This window comes from Pomacea canaliculata, linkage group LG14, assembly GCF_003073045.1.
Source record: "Pomacea canaliculata isolate SZHN2017 linkage group LG14, ASM307304v1, whole genome shotgun sequence".
Taxonomy (NCBI): domain Eukaryota; kingdom Metazoa; phylum Mollusca; class Gastropoda; order Architaenioglossa; family Ampullariidae; genus Pomacea; species Pomacea canaliculata.
Genome location: NC_037603.1, coordinates 2,643,144 through 2,668,045, shown reverse-complemented (window position 1 = coordinate 2,668,045; position 24,902 = coordinate 2,643,144). Strand labels below are relative to the sequence as shown.

Here is a 24,902-nt window from a genome sequence, read left to right as displayed (position 1 = left end):
TGATTTCGTAAGTACCTCCCGTGTTTCGCCAGACCGATGGTCAGAGCCACGAGTGCCAACAGCAGCAGGCAGGCAGGCACCCGCGGAGTGCGCGTGTTTGTACACACAGCTTTATGTGCGTGGAGTAGGGGGCAGGCAGTTCATCGGAGTTAGCAGTTCGGGCTTTGTTTGTGTACGCTGGGCCACACGCTGTTGTCTTTGGAGAAGGAAGGAAGAAGAAAAACGAACAGCAGAAACGATAACGGCAACAACAAACTTCCGTGCCACGTTATTATCGCTGGGGTCGATCGAGCAGTCGTCGAAGAGGGGCGTCACTGCAGCCTGCTGCAGCTTCGCGGTGTGTGGGCGTTCAGCGCGCGGCCGCTTGTCGCGTCGCCTGTGATTGGCTCGGACAACTACCCCCCCTTAGTCCTCCACCAACTTTTCCCACCCCCTCATCCTCACCCTTCGCTCGCCGTCACCACAAGTCGTGTCAGCAAGGTCAACAACACATCGATTGTCGCAAGTTCGTCAGCAAAGATTACGGACCCTCGTCAAATGACTACACTACTTATGCTTTCTTTTAGAGTTTTTTCTTTTCTTTTGCCGGAAGCATTTGGCGCTGCAGAGAAACGACAAGTTGGGACCGGAAGCGGGTCTGTGTGGCACTAGACCTGCGTTGGAGCTCGAGAGACACCAGCGCTTGCTGGCTGGTTGACTGGCTGGCTGGCCCGGTCCGTCACGCTGCCTTGCTTGCTGCAGTCGTCCGTGAGGGTACGTGAGTCTTGTCTGGGCGTGTCCAGCAGCATGCTGCAGCAGCAGTTAGCAGCTGTCGCAACTCGTAGTTTCGCTGTGTGGACGGACCAGTCATCATTTGCTTTCGATTGCCGATTGTTTCCAGATGCTGTCCGGTAGCTGACCGCTTATTTTGCTTAGGACCAGACAACTTTTTCTACTTCTGCGAAAAATGTCTAACAACACGGGGCTTTTTGAGATTATCTAACGTCTGTGTCTCCGCTGGACAGGTGAACGGCGGTTTGTTTTGTACCACCGTCCAACCTGATGGGATTACAGTGGAACGGCAGGGACAGCGATTACTTTCGAGGGCCAGCTGTGTCGGACTATTAACTCTTACCTAGCCAAGAACTGTCGACGAGAGGTTTGTGTTTGTTTTCGGAGCCAGGAGGGGGAAAGGTTACGAGAATCTTCATCAAGTGTGCAACCGTGTGCGCTCGCCCGGAATACGTCTGCTGCTCGTCCATCTCATCAGTTCAAACGTCCCGTTTGACAGGTGTCGCCAGGTGTGCCATTTCCTTTTCACCTTTTCCACCAAGTCTCTCCCAGCCTCCTTTTCCACCCCACGCACGCACGCGCACACACCCGGAAGAGACGGGATAGTAGCCGCAGCGCCTAATTACCTTCACGCGCAAGGCTGGCGACGGGTGCGTGCGAGGCGTTGTCAGGGTCGGACCGACGACTGAAGGCGCTGCTCAAGCGCTTGGCACGGCACCTGCGGTGCGTCCCTTCCCTGCCGCGCGGCACCACCAGCGGCAAGATGGTGCTGTTGGAGGAAGAAGTGGACATGTTCCACTATTTCAAGATCGTGGATAACTACTACTACATCTTAGTCAAGGTAAGCTCTCTTCGCACGTGGTTCCGGTTGGTTGGTTTGGTTTTTTTTTTTTTTTTGTTGTTTTTGTTTTGGGTTGTTTTTTGTTTCTTTGGTGGTTTGTTTGTATTTGGTCACATCTCATCGCTTGGTGGATCGGTGAAGGAAGGAATTGTGTGCAAGGTGACTTCCCTTCAGGACGAATAACCCTGTTTTACGAAGGTTTGTTTTGATGAAAGGACAAAAGAGGGTTTTCTCATAAATTAGGTTTGTGATCATCATGAAGAGGAAGTTGATGATGTTAACCTCTTCGTGCTTACTGTCCACTGACTTCCCGAGGGCGTCACTTCGCTGATTCATTGCGTGGTGGCCGGTTACATCCTCTTTCGGGTGTAGCAGCCGTTATTTGGTCAAAGCGGTTTTTAGTCGATAAAATATGAATATTGAGCGATGTTTGCCAAAGGTGACATCGATTTAAGGCCGTTCTTATAATCGAATATGTTTGTGACAAAGTTTGTTTAGATGACTGTCAAAGGTTCGTATCTTTCCAGCTAAAAAGAACAAGGACGAACAATTTAACAGAACAGACAAGTATTTTGAGAAAATTATTTAATCCAGAGAGGCGAACCTTTGATATTGTCGGAAATGTGTCAAGAGATGCTGGTGACTGCCGTAAACACAGAGATAATATATTATGGTGAAGGGGCGTCTTAACTGCGAACATGTGTTGTCAGATGTGGGCTTTGTTTGGCAAAGTGTTTATTGTGTATGTGTGTGTGTATATAACCGTTGTGAAGAAGACTTTGCCAACATAATCACACATTCGACGATGCTTCTGGTTAAGGGCGGCCTTAACTTGAAGTAAATGCATATACAATGGAAACTGATATACGTGGCTGCATGCGGGGGAGTCATTTCGTGATGGGTAACAAGAATCGTGACTCTGCCATGCTTAGTGTCCGTAAACGTTTCTCAACCATCCTTTCTTTATCTCTGGAACCCAGACGATTGTTGTTTCCCCGTCCTGTGAGCGACAGGCGATAGACGCAACCGAGCTGTTTATTTCTTCAGCGATTGCCGAGGAGGGAGCCGCTGTTTACCACATGTTGTATTATGCCAGGCTGCCTCGTCGCATCAGCGGGGAAGAGGAGAGAGAGAGGAATACGTGGGTGTGGTGGTGTCTGAATCGCGCGGGATGGCATCCGACGCCGTGTCATTGAAGGGCTGTCGGCTGGCTACCCCGGGTACAGGCTGGCGGGTGGGACCGATCACCTTCACCTCCCCACTTCAGTACAACAGTCCGGTCGCTTCAGCCGCGCAGCCTTGTTTTGTTTGGTCAGGTGCCGCTGTGCTGTGCTGCCCTGCTGCTACTACCACAACCGCCGCCACCACCACCGTCAGCTGTCAGCTGTGTGTCAATGAGGCAACCTGCCTGCAAATAAACCTATTATGTCAGATCACGGCCGCCGGTTACCGGAGACGCCGGCCTTTTTGTGTTTGACTAGAGTTTGCGCAAAGCCTCTCACACATCTGGAATAGTTGTCAAATAATGACACCAGCTTTTCCCTGAGTGGTAGTGGGGAGGAGAGTGGGTGGGGAAAGGGGGGGGACCTGTGAGACAAAGACCATCTGTGACCGTAATGACGAGAGGGTACGGCAAGCTTCGTAGAGAGGATGGTGACCTGGTCACTGACCTGTAGTTCTACGAACACATCTCATTCTGAAGTAAGGAAGGAGTGCCTATAATTATTTTTGCTATAGTTTTGCGTAAGAGTGCAAAGAGACCTCGCAGTAAATATGATGGGAAAAAACTCGTTAAGGAAGGAGGGTGCGACTTGTGGATGTGCCTACGTGCACACAGGCATGCACGCGCCTGCGCAGGCCCCGTAATTTAGACGAAAAAGATTGTCCGCTCGTGAAATTGTGAGCAAATTCACTTTTGTTGTTTGGTTCCCTGAAACAAGACAGATATTAATTAATATTCCATTGTAATACTGCCTGTCATGTTAACCAACTGTTTACAGTTTCCTTCATACCTTCATACCATCATCCATTGCTTTAGGTTTTGTGCCTGTTCGTATCTCGCCGTCCACTATCTGTTCATTTATCATAACTGATCTGTCTTGGTCATGGTGCTGCGCATTACAACTACCCATTAGTAGTGTATTTATGACACCTTCATACTTGTCCTCCCACAGAAAAAAGTATCCGAAGCCGTTACAGGCTCGGACACTGATTGGGTGACTGTACAGAAAGAAAAATGACTGCGGTTGTTTACGTGCCAGAAGTCACTCGTGGTACAAGAGAATAGACCATACCTCCCTCCCTCCCACACACACACACACTTCCCCACCTCCTACACACACACCGTGACCATTGTCCAAGAATGACAGTCCACTAAAGCGCCCAGCAGAAATCGAAAAGAGAGCGAATTAGCTTTCTGAACATTCCCCGCCCCTTACACGAGACACAAAGGGTCGTGTCACGGAGGGTAAGCACATGGAATAATCCGGGTGAACGACGGTGACACATGTCGTCCTTAGGAACGAGACGAGGGGTTAAGTCGGATGGCCGGTCACGGGGATTTGAGGAAGGTGAAGTCACGGCAGTAGGATGAGTTCTTTGACCTGGGAGAGAGAGCCGCACAGTGCAGGGGTATCGAGTTGTGTGAACCTACCCGGGGTGGCCGCGGCTATAACAATTAGTTATAATAGGAAAAAGTAGAATGGAGCGGTGAGAGTGAGTGAAATATTGTTGTGTAGAACTTTTTTTTTTTTGTTTTTTTTTTTGGCGAAGTGTTCACAAAATGTTTTATACTTTCACGGTACACACGTGAAAATAAGGTGACTTACAAGATGACATATTCGACAAGATGCGCGAGGACGAATCCTCGTAGTCTAAAGGCAGCCCTGTCTCACTTTCGCCGTTGACGGTGGGTTTGAACCCTTGTCAGAAAACAAGAGGAGGTAGGCATCCGTGGTGCCGACAGTCGAGAGGACAGCAACAGAACGAACTCTAACCTGGCGCTGCAAGCCGCTGACACCATCTCTCATCTTCCTGCTCGTTATCGTCGCTGGATCTCAGCCGGCTCTTGAATTTACATCGATTCCAGTTTCGTGTTCGTGCTTCCTTCCTTCCGCGTCGTCGGCCAAGGTCACTCACTACAGATCCAGTTACTCGACCTCTTCCTCCTCGTGCTGTGTTGCAGCTCGCATCAGATCGCTCTCATTATCTGCGGAGACACTCAGAGTGTCGTCTTCCGGATAACGAACATATATCAGCCGACCAAATGGCTTGATCAGCGTCAAGGAACAAACTCTTTGTTAGTATATTTTTCTCAAGCGGAGAGTGCGTGGAACCGCAGACCGCCATAACCTCTCACCATCCCCATCCCCATCCCCTAAGCCACCTCGGTGGTGGCAGGAGTGCGTTGCTCACATGTGTTTATTGACCGAAGAAGATGTTTGGCTGCGTCGTTGGCTTTTGTTTAGGTCCGCCATTTGTGCTTTTTCTTTTCCCGGCATTCCCGCTTGTTATTGCGAGCAAACTGAGCAGGGGTCGTCGGCCTTAGCGAGGGAGACAAGGAATGAGAGAAAAGGGGGGGGGATGAAAGGGAAGGGAGTTAATCGAGGTTGATCGAAGTATTTATCGCGTCTTGTGGGCGAAGACAAGTTTGACGGGCGGCGATCGGGCTTCCTCGCCGGGGTCCAGTTTTTTTTCCATCTAATCTCGGCCGTCCCAACTGATTGAGGCCTTGAATGGTGGGGAAAGGCGCAGGAAATGCGGGTGGGGGAGAGGTCAGATCGGTTTCGTCGGCTACCGCACACCCTCCCATACACCAGCATCAACGTTCAGTGTCGACCGGTCCTTATCACTGATGCACTGATGAAGGGGTGAAAAGAAAGTGTCAGGCATGTTCGGAGGACGCGTTTAATGTAAACAAGAGCCAGCCAGTGACCTTGCGGACAGCTGAAGTAAAAGGGGTTTCACGGTACGTTTTGTATCTACCCTGATATATCAGGAAGTTATCACTGCTAGGAGTTTTCTCTTTCTCGAGCGAGACCTGTATCTGCGATCTTCCGCTTGAAAGTCGAACAAGGGCCTGACCTCAGCGTAACACCAACAGGCAGAAAGGGTTAGGGACCAGGAACTGTGTCAGTGGGCACCTGCTATGAAGGAGACCAGCTGCAGTTTAAAAGTTTGTGACATTGGTTATAGTAATGTGAGTCGATGTTTTTTTAAAATGCAAAAAAAAAAAAGAAATGAGGAACACTTATACAAGGAAATATAGCGGGGATCGGGGTTTCCCTTGGCAGGTTCATCTTCTCATCGGCAATGATTAGTTGGTGTTTTGGGCTGTCCCTTCAGTTTTATATATATTTATTCTTTTTACCAGGGTAGATTAAAGGTGCACAGTCGCTCATTAGTCCACACGCTTGCACGACAGCCGGGAAGGGGTAAGGGGGGGAGGGGGACGTGGTTCCGCTTTTTGTGAGAGCCGAAGCCATCGTGGTAATGATGTGTAAACACTGCGGCCTCCGGCGCCTGATCGCCAGCAAACACGCGCGCGCCTCGCAGAACTGCCCGGCAGGCGCCCTCTGGCAGCAGAATTGGTCAGATCCGCGGGCGAAGCTGCCCCGTCACGTCCTCAATTCCGGTAGAGGAAGGCTGCCGCCCACCGCCACCATTTCCCCCTCGTGACCAGCCTGGGTATTGGACACCCGGGTTCGTGCCGTTGGCCTGGTGATCCCTCATTTCTGCTTGTTGGTTCCTCACGCCGCCGGAGTGGACAAAGCGTCTGGTTACCTCCTCCTGATCAGTCCCGATCACGTGGGCATCTGTTCAGTAGTCCGAGTGACGGGGGAGTGTGTGTGTGGATCATTGATCGTGGAGGGTAGGAGGGCTACAAAGTCTGAGACGTACAAAATTAGGGGAGGGGGCTTGAAATTCTGATACATATATATAATCGATACATAAAAACAAAAATGTTCCTTTCTTGCGTGCTGTGCCTAGAAATGCATGAACGCGTAAGATAATTTTAAAAGATTTGCACGAAAATGAAAATAGAGAATTCTTAACTCTTATTACCTGCTGTCCCCACCACACACCCGCACACCCACTCAGCCTTATGTGGGTATACCGGTTACAGCCAGAAGTAAGCATGATGACTTGCGGCATTAATTGTGTATAAAGAGTAAATGTGACTGTAGATTGTTCTCGTGAGGGCGTGTGAACACCGGTTGCCGTATCTGTGCGTCGTTGCGATAACGAAGCGACACAGAGGTCTGAAAGAAGCGCGTCCGCCCAGCCGCTGAGGAGGTTTATGTGACGAGTGGTTGGTGCTAACGAGCGATGCTCCGGTATTGTTGTCTGCTGCAAGCGACTGTCACACAGCAGCTGCCGCCCTTTTCTGTCTCCTTTCCACTCCTGATCAGAACTGGACTGCGTGCAACCACGAGTTTGTTTTTGTGCACGTCTGTGGTTCAACGCTAGAGTAAGTCACGTGTTGTGTGACGTAGTTTCCGCCTGGCGACTTTTTTTTTTTTTTGGAGCGATATGATCATTTTGCAGGTTGCGATTGATAGGATGATGCGCTAGTTTGGTCGGTTTTCTCCTGCATCACCTTCTTTGGCCCGGGTAACGTGCAGGAGACCGCGTTCTCGGGAAATAGTGACAGGTTGACTGCAGGGACTTTGTTTCTGAGTTAAGCTTTTAGAGGGAGATGTTCATTAAAAAGATGTTTATGACTTGTACGCTTGAATAATAATATTTGAGGGAAGCGAGGGAAATCTGTAGGAAACAGCAGTAAGGGAGCTTCGTAGGTTTTTTGGTTTTTGTTTTTTCGTTAACACTTGGTCATCCGTAAAGCAAGACTTAACAGCAACCAGTACAATTTTATCTGACACGTATTTCGATTGGTGAATAACCTTGAGCTGAGAATATATTAAGATAACTATTTTTTTCCTGTTTTTGATATTTGTCAGCATGCTGTTCTCATGTGCGTGCTGTTGTCATTACCTATCAGTTTCTTATGTTTTAAAACTTCAGTTTGTTCGACATCTCTTAGAGTTGATAAAGGTGTGCATCACACGTGCTTATCTGGGCTGCTGCCTTAATAAGTATCCGGTACTGGTGTGATCCTGCACATTGCTCAGCGCGCGGAGGCTGGTTAAAAGGAACATGGGAAGTAGCACGCCTACCTGCTCATTAATATCTGATAGTGAAGGGGTAGTGTTGTGCCCACGTGGTCTCTGAGCGCTTACACCGCTACATCCCTACACCACTTCAGAGCTCGTACTGGCTGCGAGTTGAGTTTTTTTCCCTCCGTCGCCTTCGTTCCTCACAGAAGATTGAAGATTGCTATTTTACTGCTGCCTCCTAAATGTTTGTCAGTTGAACTGCAACTTTCCATGGGCGGCAATTACTGCTGTTATGAATGCTTTTTTTCTACTTGGAGATCGGGGGTTGACGGCCTTCTTCTCACTTGCTCTCTTTCTCTCTCGTGTTTGGTATTTGTCGTTGGTTTTGTGTCTTTTTCTTTTCTTTTTTGTTTGTTTGGGGTATGTTTTTTTTTTCATGTTTTATTTTGAATACTAAGTTACATCTGTGTGTTGCGGGTGGGAGTGTCATTAAATTTTTTTTAGCTATAGGCACATATTTGAGTACACGTGTTATTGTTTGCTCGTACGACTTCAAGAAAGTCACAAAGCGGGGGCGAGTTACCAGATATGTGTGAGGCTCGAAAGACAAGCTATCAGGAGGAAGTGATGAAGTTGCTCAGGCGCCCAGCGCCATTCCGGAAGTGCGGGAAAAACTCACCACTCGGCTCCAGGGTGTTGAGACGCCTCCCTCCCTCGCCACCAACCATTCTGATCTGGTTTTAATTGGCACGCAGTGACCTTGTCCCTTCTTTTGGCACGTGCTTTGCTGGTCCTCATCTTTGTTTTCCCGCAGGATCCTCAGCGCTGACGGCTTGGCAGTTAAAATGACGTCACCCACAAACCACGTCATCTGTAGCGTCATGAGCGTCCAGGCGTGTACTAGACTGCCAGTACTAGAGGTTCGCAGATTGTGTAGATTCTTCCCCTCACCATCGCCAGCATACAGCGCGGCACGTGCGGCGCGCACACTTTGCTGTGCAGCTGGCGCTGCATGTAGAGACCGGGTACCGGCAAACCGGTGTCGTCCGAGTGCAAGATGAGTTTCAGTCATTAGTCATCTTTTGTTCCTATTTCGCTTTCACTTTCCAATTTTCCCACCGATTAGCTTCCTTCCAGTTTTTAAGTTATCAAGAAAAGGTCCCTCGCTGGGGTAGAAGAACAATGGCGTCTTCTCTACTCATTGTTAGCATTGCCCTCCAGATTCTTGATTTGAAGTATAATGTGTAGAAATAAGACATTTGCAGGTTATAGGCCTCCCCTTTTCTTTCTTTCTCTCCCTCTCTCCCTCTCTCTCACATGCACGTACGCGGAAGATTTCTCAAAACTCCAGAAATAGTTGACAGTGACGTGCTATGCCATGAGACCTACACCTTTGATAAGTCGCATTTATTTTAATCCTAGATGCCAACATCTTAAAAAGAAGTGGTTTTGGAGGCTGGTGGGAAGATGGTTTAGAATGGTTCTTTGTGACGTGCAGCCTAATTGCACCATTTGATAGCTGCATGTTGGTGACTGTTGTGGCGGTTAATAATCGTGTTCTGGTCTCCGTCCTACGTCAGTCTGCGTATTGTGCGCCAGGAACATCGGAGTTCGTGGGAACTCGAAACGCACCTCCTCCTCCTCCCTTCCACGAAATCGTACTTTTGAGCAGAGCGCGGAAGATGGGAGGTGGTGTTCCTGACAGCTCCATCAGTGAAAGAGGTGGAAAAGAGGAAGTGTCTTTCGTCTGGTCGTCAGAGAGACTTCCTCGTCGGCGATGCCAGCAGTCTGATGCCGCCCGATGGTTGGGTGGGTTGAGTGTGTATGTGTCGTATGACTGTACAAATAAAGAGTCAAAGGAATGAGTTGATCAGCTGCGCCACCTCGCATTGGCTCCTAGAGGGGTGTGTGTACGGTAGGGTAACGACATGCACACGAACACACAACACACAGGGCATGTGACGTACAGCGAAGTGGTCGTCGTTGGTGTTGGCATCGTGGTCGGGGAAAAGCTCGTAGGCGTATGAAGCATGTAGCCTCGTTGTCGCGCAAGAGCGCCCAGCGTGAGTTTGGCGAAAAGAGGGGGCGGGGAGGAAGGTGCAGCGCTGCTGCCTTTTTTTTTTCCAGATGCGCCAAAAAACTCCAGACTTCTGTGATTCCAATCTCCTCATTCCTTGCGCAGCAGATAGCAAGGTGACTAGGAACGCGTGAAGGTAACGATGCAACAGGTAGGGATATCACCCAAACTCTACTTCACCCCCCACACACACAACCCCACTCCAGCCTTCGCTCCCCAGGAACAAAACCTCCCGACCGAGTTCTCCGAATACCTTTTAAATTCTCTCTAGGCAATCCTAGGATCCTAATGCTGAATTAGTTCAGCGGGGGTGAGATGGGAGATGATGTTGATATTATGATTTCTGCATGGATGTAATTGTTCTGGCAGTGGACATTATTTCCCCCAACCCATCATCACACAGCACCTGAGCTGTCAGGACTTGTTTTCGATGTTTTTTTTTTAAATTGTTGTTTTTCTGAGTATTGGAATGACGATGTAGTTGGCACGAGATGCTGATTGTCCTTTGTTTTACTCTGCCTGGAAGATCCTCTTTCTGATCACGTGCTATTAATATCCTGATCACGTGCTATTAATATCCTTGTCATAGAGCTGTCATGCTGTGGCTGTGTGTAGGCACGAATGTGAGAAGAGCTTACAAAGAATCGTGACTGAACTTCCGATGGAAAGTGCGCCATGAGTGGATTAGTCAAGACTAAGTGTGAAACGACGAGCTGTCTAGTCAGGAACCACTTCGATATCTGATTGACGCACCCGATCGTAGGAAGTGTGAAGGACTGACTGTATGTTCTGTCTTGCTACACACCGGCAGTTGGAGCTTTCATGCAACGACAGACGATGATGTCACGAGGCAGGCGCTTTGTCCTGTTTGAGCCTCAGCTCTCGGAACTGACAATTAGGCTTTACTTCAAAGTTTAAGAGATGACAATGGCGACCACTCTGTGTTGGAGTTCTAGGAAATTACATCAGAACATCATTGTCATCGCCAGCAAACAGTAATACATTAACGGGAGCATATTTGAATTCCACTCAAAATGTACAGGAAATATAGAAACTGAAGAACTGCTCGCTCCTCCAGAAAATTTAGTTAATGGTGTGGAGCTATACAAGGGCTATGAGTAATGAAGTTAATGACAACAGTGGAAAGATAGCCATGCATGGAGCAATAAACAATAGAGAACAAGAAGTGCCACTTGCAAATCGGCGCCAGCTGTTTGTCAACAAGATCATTTTTTTTAATGAGTGTGGTGTGTAGCTGTTGCTAGAGTTTGCTTATTTACATCCATTTAGTTGATATCTAGTTTGTCAAAAATGAACACCGCTCATCTGGTCGCGATTGTGGAGGATGTTGGCGTCGGTGAGATAGTCGAATGGACAGAGCGACAGTTGGGATTTATTTACACTGCACCAACACACACACACTCGTGGCAGCAGCAACAACAACAAGGACATCAGTGGTAACAGGTTTTAGCAACAGCAGCGCTGACATCTATGTCAGCACGTGACACTGTCTTGATGGTATCATCTTGTTGATCATTAAATCTCAAGTCTCTGTAAACTGGCGTGCGTGTATTTTTGGGTGTTTTTTTTTCGTTGTTATTATTGTTTTTTCTGCGGTGGGAGAGTGGGGAACAAGGTGTTACGAGAAGATGTTGAAAGAAGGCCGGGTGCCTGGCTCTGTTTTTGTGAAGCAGCGTGTTTCTGCTAGTCTCATCATGGGAGTAACATTGCAGTGCACTGGCAGGGCGCCATGATGTAGTCGTTAGTGACGTCACGCCTCCTTGATGTGACCGCACGAGGCGGGCAGGGCGCCTGTTGGGGGGAAGGGGTGAAGCGAGGTAGGGTGGGTGGCAGTTGATGAGGCTTTGATGAGTTTGTGTTGCGGGTGCCAGCAGGCGGCGATGTGCCGGCAGATGAAAATGCGAAGCTTGTACGTCTGAACCTGGAGCTTGGTGTTGTAGGCGGCGCATTCTGCTGGTGGTAACAGTCGCACCGACGGTGGATGACAAGCTGGGGGATGTTTGTGAGATAGGGATGATCGAAGTAAATAAAAATAATTTCGGTATGTCAGAAACAGTAAACGTCCACGTCAGTAAAATACGGTTTATGTTGCCAAACGGAGAAAGAAAAAAAGAAGAGAGAAGAAATAATAATGTGTCAGAAGCGGTAAATATCCTCGTTACGAAAATACGCTTTATCTTGCAACGATACCACGTAGCCTCTTTCTGATATTAGTGACGGCTTTCACCGATAAAGCACAAAGAGGTCTAACAAACATTTTTACTCGGGAAAAGCAGGTCTGTACGTCATCTTTGTGAAATTACTGTCTCCCCTCTCCCCCCACTAACCTCCCCTACCATATTTGTGAACGCAAGTGCTCTCCCTTGGCGGCAGAATATTGGCTGCAACACTTTAACACAATAGAAGGAATTGCCTTTTTGTCGATCTTCTGCTCACATGTCCATCAACAGACTTTCGCAAACGATCAACTGTTATTATTTGGTGTAGAAGAGCAGTAGCACTGGTCTTGTCCTCCTGCGTGCAGTAGTAATTTGAGGTCAAAGGTCTTGAGTGGTCTCCCGCCGCCGAGGTCACCGCGGGTCGTCGAAAAAGTGTGTCGCAGCAGCCTCCCTAGGAACGAGCCATTTCTTCTCGGGGTTTGGTGCCAATAAAGGAAAGGGATTCTTGGAGACTTGACCTTTTAGCCGTGAACCTACTTGAGCCCGCAAAAAAGGAAAGAAGAAGAAACAAAATCGCGGCTTGTTAGCCGAGAGTTTGCACTTGAGACACTTGGTAGTCGCAACCGACCCCGACGCATTGCAGTTGGATCTCGACCCCGCGTCTCTCTCATATTCCCCCATCCTTAAACCTTATTACCTCCCTAACCCTCCCCACTCTTTGCAGCGGGATGCGTGCAGGGTCGTATGTAATACTCTTCAGGCTGTCACATAAACTGAGTTTTTGTAGTTTAACAAGAGTTGCCAAATGCTTTTTTTGTTGTTTTGTTTTCGTTGGAATATAAGATGTGTCAATCTAAGAGAGATAACCTTTCATCGACAATAGCTGGAAGTCAGTTTTTATGGATCAGTAAGGAAAAAGGGAAAGTTAGCAACTGGGGGGGGGGGGGAATGTTATTACATGTGAAGAGAGAATGTTGTGTACATGACAAGAAACTAACTTAACCCTAAAACCCTTCCCAACCCAAAACTCTTGCTGACTGCAGGTTTGTGAGTTCTGTAGTTACTCCACGCTGGCGTGTTAGTCTGGGTAGAAAGACCAAGTGTGCGAGAGAAAGAGAGAATGAGGGGGATGCGAACAGCAAAGAGAACTTGCTCTCTGCCAGAGATGGGGCCAGCTTTGTCTCCAGCTGCCACACATCTTGCGGCCTTGAAGACCAGCACCGGTTGATGCCAGGCGTTTCCGGCCTTCAGGCTGGGCGAGTGAGTGCGCGGCGGCGTTCACGGTCTGCTGAGCACGCGCCTCGTGCACGCGTCGTTTGAGTGAGTGCGGTTCATTTAGCACGGGCCGCGGAAGGTTCTGACACTGTATGCAAATGACCAAAGCAAGGTAGTTCCCGTTTCCCACCGAACCTTGCTTGTGCCCGAGGGAAGCTTGTGTAAACAAGACGAACAACGAATGTACGTTGGGGACAGCTGCGAAGGAGGGTTCTGACTGGACTGTCCATGTGCCTATGTTTGGCGAAGTTCTTATGTGACCGCCATGTCATGCAAAGTTTGCCATATTCCCACATATAACAGAGTGTGTCCTTATGAGGATAAGTTGAATGCAGTAGAGCTTGAACACTTCAGTCGGTTGGGGTGGAGCAGAATGCACGGTAGTTAGGTTTGAGAATCAGTCGGCTCAGAACGATAGCAAGTCAGTCACCGGCACCTGAGCACCGCGCCAGTGTTCTGGTATTCGCGCGCTTATTAAGTGTGACTAAATCATACAAGCCTCATATCAACAGTCGCCCACTTTCTGAATGTATCACATTTTGATGGCCCCGCATAGTGGCGATAGTGAGGCGGGGTGTGGAGTAATAGCAGCCATGAGGTGAAGGACCGGAAACGAGAAAAGAGAGCAGATGGCCGAGTGTCATATGACGTCATAGAAAATAAACATGTCCCCTACGATCAGCGGTGTAAAGTAAAAGACGATGACAGGAGAGATAAAGAACTGATGCCGGCTTGCGACACGCGCCCAGGCGGCAGGAAAATGCCAGCCGTTGCGTGAGAAAAAGCTTGAAAATGTCTGACTAGGCCATACTTCGGGTTGTAGAGAATGGCGCATGAGAAGTGCGTGTGTGTGTATCTGTGTGCGTGTGGGGCGGGGAGAGAGCAACTGTAGCATGCAGCAAGGTTTATAAGTCTCAGGTGGCGACTGTCGAGCACCATACGACGGCTTATTGTAGCGACTCTTTTGAGTTCGGTTCCTGCCAATGTGATTTTCATCACACCAGCGCTGGCGACCGGAACCGCTTGTGTGGCGGGAAAGAGCGGCAATGGTCACGTGACTGTAGCCAGCGGACAGCCAACATTTGCTTCACATCGCGCGCGTCCGGCCACTTCCGGGTCGAGGCGAGCACTGGCGTTAGCTAGGAATCGCTCTGTCCTTTTAGTCCCCTATTGTCTCGGGTTGCTAAATATACAGTGTGCGTGTGCGTGCCTGTGTAGGGGCCCTACATGAAGGGCCGGTTCTGTGAAGCCACGATCGCTTATTACAGAGAGCTCCATTAATTTAAAGGGAGAGAAGTTAAAGGAATCTAATGACAGGGGGCATAATTCGCATCTAGACGACATGATAATGTGAGGACAGCAAAGCTTGTCGATTAAAAAACAAAAAAAAAACAAGCCAAATGGTAGGCCTAGAATTTTTTTTATTCTTTCTCACTTTGTTATTTTCCTCTAATCAAGATCAAAGTTATGAACTTAAAACCAATGCGATTTATGTTGTCTGAAATGCTATAAATTGTGCTTTTATACAGTTGTAATTCTTCCTGTTAACTTAGTTTCTATCTCCAGGCATACCTTTTATCTCCTCCCTCCCCCAAACATTTTTTGTTCGTAGAGGTTGGAAACTTGCAAAAACCACCCTTTACACACCCTGTAACGCTGCTGATCGACTATTGTTGACAAAAGTTCAAATGTCATCGACAGGTGGAAACTTTGTTCCAAGCATTGTACTTAAGACATGGGAGTTAACCTGTCACCTGCAGTTACTCAGCAGCAAGAAGCCGTTTGGTGTTTGGCCAAGCGCGATAGTTAAGACCGTATGTCGGAAAGGCGACTTCTGCGCCTGTGGCACCGTCAGCCCTTGTCCTCCTATCAAAGAAATTCCCTTGCCCAGCGGGGAACAGGAGAGGCTCCTGCACCTAATAAATCACTGGCTGCCCGTTGCTGCCTGGCGTTTTGCTGCTTGCTCCACCCTCACCTACACCCCTCTTCGCAGCTGCTGCTGCTGCAATCAGCTGGACTCGATGGACCGCACCTGTCGCGGTTTGTACGCGAGGTAGGGGCATGGGCAGGGTCTTGCTAGCCGGCTGACCGCTGCCAGGGCGCGAGGAGACAAGATTTATGTCCGACTGGTGGACCATGCATGCTTGGGCTGCCACTAACCGCTTAACCCATCGTCTGCCTCGACCATCACCATTCCTCACGCGTGCCGATGGCTGGACAATACCGCAAGATCCTGGAACCAGATGACAGACACAACCAAAAGGCATCAGCCAGCGTTCCGACCGAGAACCTTCCCCCAACCCCAACCCAACCCCCGACCAGGAGCGATCGTCTTCGGCGTCTGCAAAGGCCATTGCCACATGGTCTTTCCGATCCATTTACACCCCCGCCCACCCGTTTCATCTATCTACATGCATTTTTGTCGTGCCCTCCAAGCGTCCTGCGGCCTGTCGGAGGTCGATGAGGGTGGGGGATGGGTAGCAGAAAAGGGGTGGTGAAACGGAGATAATCATCGCTTGTTTGGGTAGCGACGGCCGCTGACACGGACACCCCGAGAATGGCCTTCTCCGCTTCCCCGAGAACACGCTTCGGTTTTGAGAGTCTGCCTCCGGCTCTCAAGAGAAAAGATGCTAACGATCTGATAGTTTGCAAAGGCGACGAGCGACGATGTTATTGCAGTAAACTGATGCGGGTGGCTTTCTTAACCCATTTTTTTTCAGTGGAATTCAGGGTGTTTGGTTGTAACAGAACTGACGTCACTTGCGGTGGTGGTATTTCTTGAAGTGGGTGCCGTTGGCCTTGGATACAAGGGAGAAATAACCCGGATGTTGTGGTGCTGTGTAAAATGGAGAAAACAAAATCCTGATGGCTGCAGTGAAAAACTTGGTGCGAGTTAAGTCTGGGTTATCACTCACACATTTCTGTACCACCCCTCTAGCAATATTCTGTTTAACAACACTAGTGCCCAGCGCTGGCAGCCTTTAGGGAGAAAGGGGATTAGAATAATGAATTAGAATAGTGCAGTAAGAGCAACATACAGCGATGCTTTGACGAGCCACCCACCTACCCATTCCCCCCCCCCCATGCCAAACTTCAGCTACTGATTGTAGATGATCGCTGCTTAAGACCATTGTTAACTGGACAAATATGGACGAACGTTTGGCAAAGCTAACTGCCGTCTGACTCCAGAGCTAGTGCTGTGCGGGTGGTATTTACTGTGTAACTTATAAGGCATGTGGTGCTTTTGTTTGTTGGGTTGCATACTTCTTTTGTTCTGTGCTTCGTGGTATTTTTTTATGGGTTTTTTTATTTGCTTGCCTTCAAAATCTTTTAAAGAGGTAATTCTTATGCATAGTTCATATTCTTATATGAAATTTTTTGTGTTATCGTTACCTTTTGAAACTTTCATGTTTGAGACTTGTGGTGATGAGAGTTCCCCTGTCACAAAACCGCGTGATGCTGTTTCGTCCCTGATCATGTATAGATGATTGATGGTGTGCGGCTGGTATCTTGGACTTCACACATGGCCGCATCATCAGCAAAGGCTGGCACCGTCTCGGCCATGTTGTTATTCGTTTTGACATGGCCGTGTCCATCGTCGGCTGACGGTTTGGTAGCCGTGAGTCACGCCAGCCCCGGACTGGTGCTGGGGGAGGGCATTACTGCGATGTGACACTTCAGTTTTGAAGATAAAAGGGAGGTGTGGACTTGAGGGGAAATCCTTTTTCCCCCTTCCCCCCACCGGCCCTTCCTACCACCACCACCCTCAAAAAAAAAAAAAGCAAACCATAGAAATTACTTGGATTAGAGGCCGATGTCCTGTTCTGGCCTTTTTTTTCCCCCCGCGAGAGCAGCTCATCAAGCGGGTTGTGGCCCCCTCGTCTCCTGCTCCTCCTCCTCCTGGTGTCAGTGCAAGTCGGGGGAAAGTCCATTTCCACAATTGGCGCTCGTTGAATATCTTCGCCGCAACAGTCAGAGACGACAGCTCGCTTTCTCATCCCCCTGGCCCCGTTTCCCCACCTCTACTCCGCAACCATTTTCTTAGGGAAACGGATTTTGTCTCATTCTTTCTGGGTTTTAACCATTCTAGTGGTCTTCGATATCATTTACACACAATGTAAATTCTGTTAACCATAGAGCATCTTAGAATAGGGACATTGATGAAAGCTGTCGCCGGATCAAAAATTGCCAACAAATTATCTCCATAATTGAAGTAGGATTTACAGGATTTGGTGAGGCTTCGAAGACATCGAGGATTGTGGGTAGGGGGGAGGAGAGGCTTGTAAGAGATATGGCAAATGAACTTGCCGTATTTTATATCACATTCTGATCATGATTGTTAAACGTGTTTTCAGCCTACTCCCTCTTCCCACAATCAACTGTCCATAGAAAGTGTTTTGGTGATGGTCTCCGCTTTTCGAGTTCCAAAATTATCACATTCCATGTAGAATAATGGTAGTCTGTAGTCGAATTGACCAACCGGACAGAAGACCCAAGTGCGAGGTGATTATTGACGACATTGTTGCACACAAGTGGCTTGTCAGTGGACACAATACAAGTGCGAGTCCGATGTCCCCGGCATTCTCCAACAGACGTCGCATGTCGTGTTCTTCCCCCACTTCTCTCTCCTCCCTCCCTCCACCAACCCTCCGCGGTCCGTGGTGGCCGCGATCACGTGACGAGAGGAGCCGTGTGTTTGCTCACTGAGTCATTAGCTCAGTGCCGGAATCAATCTGTTGATTAGCTCCCTTATCTTGCTGGCAGCCGTCGGGCTTTTCTTTAGCCTGTCCCCTGACCTCTCAGTTCGGTCATCTCTAGCATTGATATCAGCTAAAAGGAAAAAAATGTAAACAAAATATTTCACACACCATTTGATATATGATTGTGGGGAGGAGGAGGAGGAGAGAGAGCTTGCGTAATCCTACATTGCAAGGGAAGAAAAAGGATGCTCTCGTGCCATTATTTTTATTTTGTGTGCACGTGTTCGGGGTGGAGGGCTGCAAGTGCTTCAGCTTTACCTCCTCCACTTTCTCCCAAGAGGCTTGTATCAAAACCACTGCACTAGCTCCCTTCCTGGCTCCTCTATGAAGCTGTCTCTCTCTCCCTGCAGCCTCCCGTCTCCCTCACGTGACAAGCGCGGCAGCCTTATTACCGCGGCTGAAGAGGGCGCAGCTGTGAGTGCGGGCTCCCAAGAAATTGAGGCGATTGTCGTCTTCATCAGAGCGCGAGCGTCGCGCCGCCATCTTGACAGTGGAGGACTTTTTTTTTTTTAAGAACTTTGCCTCCGGGGGCAAGGCTGCATTGAGTGCTCCTGTCTCTCTCCCCCACATCCCCCGCGTACAAGACAGACCCCACAGTCTTCACGGAGGGTGAACGGAATCCTGTGGATACTTGGCAAGAGAAAGACTTTTTTTTAACTCACATGCATTCCAATGGTCATCCAAGCAGAGAATGAGTTTAAATCAGTTTTATTTGCGCTAGAATAGTAAGCTGGGATGGGGAGGGTTTAGTACTTATGTACAAGAATGTTTTCTTGTCGGGGGAATTGCATGGCCGTATAAGGGACGAGAATAGGAAGCCGTTTCCTCTTTGTACCCCACCCGCCCTCACTCCCTGAAGTGAAATCATGGCTAAGGCAAGTTGCTGAGGTGTGTCGTGCCCTCCCACAGCTGCACCTTGAAGCTGTACTCTGTCCTTCTCTCATAGAGAGACAGCTTCACAGTTCTGATGGAGATGCCATACTGTACCTACACCCGTGCACGTGACAGCTAAATTTAAAAAAAAAAAAAAAACTACCTGCCTCGTTATCGTCACGGAAGCCGTCGTCTTGTCATCTGCACCAGCTCACAACGAAACATAATAGAGTCCCGTTCATCCTTCCCAAAAAATGTGAGCTCTATTCATCCTGACAGTTGTAAACAATGGAATTTGTTTTCATGACCATTCGCAATTAACATGTGGGAGAGGGTGAAGAACGTATTGTTTGGGTGTTTGATGGTCATTTCCGCAAGAATAAGATCAACTTCTAGCATCTTGTTGGCTTTCATTGCTGTAGATAAGTAGTACTTCTTAAAGCCTCTCAATGTCTTCAAGTATCGCTTTACTGGATTTACTGGCTGCTGAGTGCAGCGTGTCTGATGTTTTAATTACTTCCTGCGATGATTGTATAGTCTGCTCTTGGGGTCGTCTATCTACAGAGAAAAACGACGTGGTCCACTCTGTACGCAACTACGTCCTCAACATCGAGAGTATCAGGGATGGGTGGGTGGGGAGGGGGTTAATGGGCTCTCCTCCTAAGCCCAGAGAGTGAACGCCCCTGTTCGTTCTAACTGGCGAGGCCATGTCCTGTAATCTCCGGTCTCAGCCCAGGGATCTGATGCAATCACAGGCGGATTGCGCGGTCCAGAGTGGACAGCTATTTAAATTAGGGCTGGTGATCCCCCTCCCCACTGTCCCCATCCCCCTTGTTCTTCAAGTCTGCCGGCAGTGGTTGGGGCAGGCAGACAACATTTCACGAGCAAGGCAGTGTATGACATGAGTCATGTGATCTTGCGCGGAACCGGCATGCGGGACGAAAAATTCCAGAAAACTGCAACAGAGATTTAGAAGGGGGAGAAAAAGAAGAAAAAAAAAAGTTGTGTGACGTGGCATTACACCCGACATTGGACGCGCTTGACACGTGTCGGAAAACGGACGTCGAAGCGGGAGGGGGAGGCAGCCGTTTTTAGTTTGTTTTGGGTTTTGTTTTTTAATCCGAAACATTAACTGTAGGTGTAGAGGAGGAATGGCTGCCACCAAATTAGATTGTTACGTTTTTTGGGTGGTGTGTATTTTTAGCACGTGGGTGTAAATAATGTATAGGCTGGGACTAGCGCGTGGCCACGTGGGGACTGCGCGAGGCGTGACGTGTGAGCAGAAGCCGGCGTTGCGAGCAGAAAGTCTTGTCAGATGTAAATCATCTCACGGGTCGACATGACTTTCATCGGATTGCCTTTGGCGTTGGGAGCGTTCTTAGTGTGGTGGTTATTTCGGAAGTGCCTGGTAATAAACGCACGTCAAGGGTTCATATTTATGGATGGTTAGCCTCTCGGATTTATCCACGCTGTCACTGGAAGGATTTGCATCGTTTTTCAAAGCTTTTTTTTTGCGCACCCGCGTGCACACACACACATTTACTAGGAACCAATGATTCAGTTAATCAAAATTCGTGTTTTTCGCCATCTCGTTAACACACACTCTTTCGCTCGCGGGCTCTTTTCCCTCACTCGCTGCACTCTCCTCCTTTTTCTCCCCTTCTCTTCCTTCCTCCCGCCAAGAAACTACCGACAATGTCCTTGATGGCTGGAACAAGACACCCAACATTTGACGGGTGGAAGACGGATGAGGGATGAAGTGGGGGAGGGGATGATGGCGGTCGGGTGGAGGAGACTGGGGACGGCCTGATAAGCCGCTTGCAGCCGCCCACCGAGCAACAAAAGCCCTCGCGAGTGACAGGTGGGCTTTTGCGGTGAGCGATGCAAGATCGATGAAGGTGTTTTCTTTTTCACCGGCGTCGTGTGTCGTTCAATAGCTTGACAAAAAGAGCAGTTAATTAAATCCTGCGGCTGCTGACGAGGTTACCCACGTGATCAGACCTTGTTCTCTTGAAACAGTAACTTTTAAAAAGTCTCTTTAAAAAAAAGTTCAGAGCATCGAGGATGAGTTGTCCCGCTTTGTGTTGGTAATGTCTAGGCAATGATACACAGCGACTAGTGGTGCCGTGGTTCCTTTAATATTCATTTGAGAGTGTTTCTTTGACAGTGTATTTGAGAGAGAATTTTGTGCGTACATTTGAGTGATTTTGAGAAAAACGGCGTGCGAAAGAATCATATTTTTAGTGTTTATTTGGGATCGTGTAGGAGAGAGGCAGGCAGTGGTTTTTTTTCACAGTAGAGTTCCACTTGCCAGTATAGTCGGACCGTAGTTGTCTTAGTGGCCATTAGTAAAAACCAGCCAACCCATTCTTCGTGGTTAGATCATAATTGGCCTAAGTCATTGTTGCTCACGAAAACGGTTTGGCAGATAGGTAAATGGTTGGTGTTTGTGTAGGATGAGGCCCATGAATGTTAGTGTGGAAGCGGGAAAGCGCAGAGGAAGTTCTATTTCTTGATGCACACTTCGGAGTAGGAATACTTCACTGGTGGTGTTATTTTTTAATGAGGGTTTTCTTAAAGCTGGGTGCTTGGAATATGTGGCCATACACAGATTTTTATCAGCAGTCTTAAAAGTTTGACAGACACGACATTGTCTAGATAAGAAGGCCCGTGATGATGTCCATTTTTTTCCTGCATCCTATTGCCTGGCATGAATTATGAATAAGGAAAAAAAAAAACCAACACACCAATGTAATTTCTTTCCTCATCAGATGGTTGATAAGAAATGTTGCTTCGGAAACTTGCGGCTGGGATACAGGAATGTGTGTGGTTTAAACAAACATAAGAAATCACAATGAGGCAAGAAGCATCAACCCCTCCCCCAATTTTCCCCTTGTAACCCCACCACCACTACCCCCTTCTGCCTCTAGGCTCCTTAGTTTTTTGCTCCCTTGTCTGCTTTCTGCTCTCGCCCGTCATCGCCACTTTCTCTCACCCCCTTCTCACCCCCTTCTCACCACCCTCTCAGTCCCCATGGCTGCTTTTGAGAGTTGATGAAACTTTATCTGACAAGGGGAAAGGAGACAGCATTAGCAGTAGGACAACCTCATTTCGCCACCCCATCCCCCTTCCTCTGTGAAAAGAGCAGGCAGGACAAATAATTGAGTTAGTTTGCTGGGGCCTTCCTCATTTAGCGCCTTATTAGAGGGATTTATTAGAAGCTCAATCAGCAGGATTGTTTCGTCAGCACATTTTTAGGCAAAGAATTTATGTGGTCTTTCTTCCTTGATGGAGGAGTGCGGTAGGAAGAGGCTTTGTCATATTACTCTGACAGTATGAATACTGTTTGGAAGAAACTCATTAATAAAATGTAAATACTGACCACTTGCTTCCACCCTCTTTTTTTATGCAGGTGGTCCTTTAGCGCAACGGTTAGCGCCTGTCACCAATACAGTGAAGATTGGCTGGCCTGGGTTCAGATCTTGTCTAGGGCATGCTGTTATTTTCTTAATGTGGCAGTTGTTTATAGGGCTGGCTGCTTTGCTGTGATATTGCCTCGGTTGCTGGCTTTGCATAAACACCAATTTCCCCACCACCACCACTTTCTGTGTTTATAACATAAAGGCTTTTATGTGCATACTTAGATTTATGTGTTACGTTTCATTGATGCAAAATACACAAATAAAAGGATGTAAATGTTTGAATTTTTTTCTTTTCTGTCTCCAACTCTTCCTAAGCTAGATTCTTCTTTGTGTAATCAAGAAAGAATAGAGTAAAACAGACATTTGCTCAACATTTCTTTAAAAACTTAATTTGTTGGTCTGTTCATTGTAGAACAAGTCAGAGCCGACAGTCCAAGATGGGAACCGACATGGCCTGCGTCGTTCTGACAGAGACATCCCAAAGAATGTGGGCAAACCTCCACTGGCTCACCTGCATAGAACTTCATCAAATCCATCTACACCCAGTGCTGCTGGTAAGAAGCAAGTTGTTTGAAGATTGCACAATAGCAAGATGAGACATTCTGATCTGCACTCTTGTCTAGTTTGTAATGCATCTTAAATTTCTATATGGATAGCCTCACCCACACCCTATCAGATTGTTCACTAATAATTAGTCATCGCTAAAAATAATGAGAGCTCGCATTGAAGACAGTAAAGGTTCTGTTGTAAGAAAAGCAAATGAAGGAAGAGCACAGAAAAGTGGAAAGAAAGATTGCCATAATGGCGAAATGTGTGCACATGTATTTGTACAGGAGGTGTGCAGTCACCACGTCACAGTACCAGCAGCGTGATGCCTGACTTGTTACCACCACACACCCCACCACAACCACGCTCACCGCCCACTCCTCAGCGTCCTCAAGACAAAACCACGTCAGATGAGGTAAGTGCATGTATGAGTAGATGTTTGGATTTCAGGGAAGAGGATGGGGCAAGAGTGATGGTAAAGTGTATCTTGTGTCAGATTTTACCTACTCTACATGCTGCGAAATTTTGCATGAGGATAAGGCTTCTGTTGAGTCCACACTTAGGGACACATTAATGAAGCTTAGGGACCTCATTTCTTTTTTAAACTCATGGTGAAAATGATGTGGATGTTCCATTATATAATAAGGTAGGCCCCAGGTCCTACCTTACAAAGGTCTGGCATGCACATTGAAGTGGTAAGCATCAGTTCCCCTCCCTTCCTCTTGTTATCACAGAAAATATTGACATGATAACAAGCCTACACTTAACTAGGACGCTGAGGATGTACTTTTGAATTCCTAGTATTCAGGGAGAATTTTATATGCTGTACATTAAGTCATCCTTTGACTGGTGCTTGTCTGTGGTGGGGTGGGGAAGCTTACGGATAGATGTGACAGGTGACAGGGCCCACTAGTTCAAGGACACATAATTGAAGGGTGCATTAACAATCAGCAAGAAACTGAAACTGACAGCAGCTTAAGATGTTAAGAAATCATGTAATGTCTGTCATAACTCTAATTTAATGGGAATTTCCATTCAAATTGGGTCATCTGAAGCTCATGTTGAAAAGTCCCTTGTGACGTTATGAAGGAAGTTATTTCCAAAATGGCTCTAAAAATCCCTTGGCATGTGCTAATGACTCACTCTGTCAAATTTTGGAAAACAATCGGAAGTTTCAAAATAGGAGGGGTTTATTTAATTACTGAATGGAGAGAGGTGAAACATTCTCGTGGGTTAAGTCTGAGGAGCAATATCACAGAATGGGAAAATATAGAAGACTGAGAGAAGTTGTGAAGGTGAGAAAAGATTATTTTAAAAACAAGATCCAAAAATATTGCAGCCCATTCTAATTGCTCTTTCTAAAAGAGCAAAAAGCAAAATGTTTAGTGTCTTAAATTTCAGGCCTTTAACATTTCCTCTGCGTAACTATACAACAGAAAAGTTGGTGGTGTGTTGATAAACACAGAATTTACAGATAAACACATAGTATCAGGCAGAATTTCACACCTTTGTTTTGTCACATCTTTGTAACAGATAGATTGCCTAATTTTGATCATAGAAGTGCTTAAACTTGATCCCTCCCTTCTTCATTATTAAGCATTATGGTCATTCTTTAGTTTGTAAGTTTCATCCTTCATTGCTCTTGGATCATCTCTTACTGGCCACATGTTCTGAAAAAAACTGTCTGCACAGCACTGATTTTATTTTAATCTAAAACAAACGTTTTAGATTCTTTGTACGCATTGATATTTTGTTGGAAAAAGCTAGTTGGTAGTTGACCTGCCTACTCAGGAATGGACTTTATTTTGCTTCAGTTGTGCAAAGATTATGTAAGATGTTTTGGTTGCTACAGTTTATGCTGGCAATTGGTGTTCCAGCACTTTTTCTGAGCAGAATTTAGTTGCAGTTAGACTGCACCTTACGAATTTCTTCTGTTGTTACACAGTTTGATTTTTGTATGGCTAAGTGTAGCACAGCCTTTTTGTATTGTGTGTGAAAGCAAGTTTGTGATGTTTCCTGGCATTTCCTTGTTCCAATTTTG

At 47.5% G+C, this 24,902-nt stretch overlaps 1 protein-coding gene across 3 annotated transcripts in view; it reads left to right on the top strand.

The window, feature by feature from the left end:
* The window catches only part of LOC112555201 (serine/threonine-protein kinase mig-15-like), a 104,414-nt gene that overhangs the window by 63,807 nt on the left and 15,705 nt on the right, over positions 1–24,902 (top strand). For all 3 annotated transcript variants that reach the window (XM_025223486.1, XM_025223487.1, XM_025223485.1), the window contains exons 20-21: positions 22,728–22,869; positions 23,149–23,276. In XM_025223486.1, coding sequence (XP_025079271.1) covers positions 22,728–22,869; positions 23,149–23,276 — 270 coding nt within the window. The remainder of the gene's footprint in view (positions 1–22,727; positions 22,870–23,148; positions 23,277–24,902) is intronic.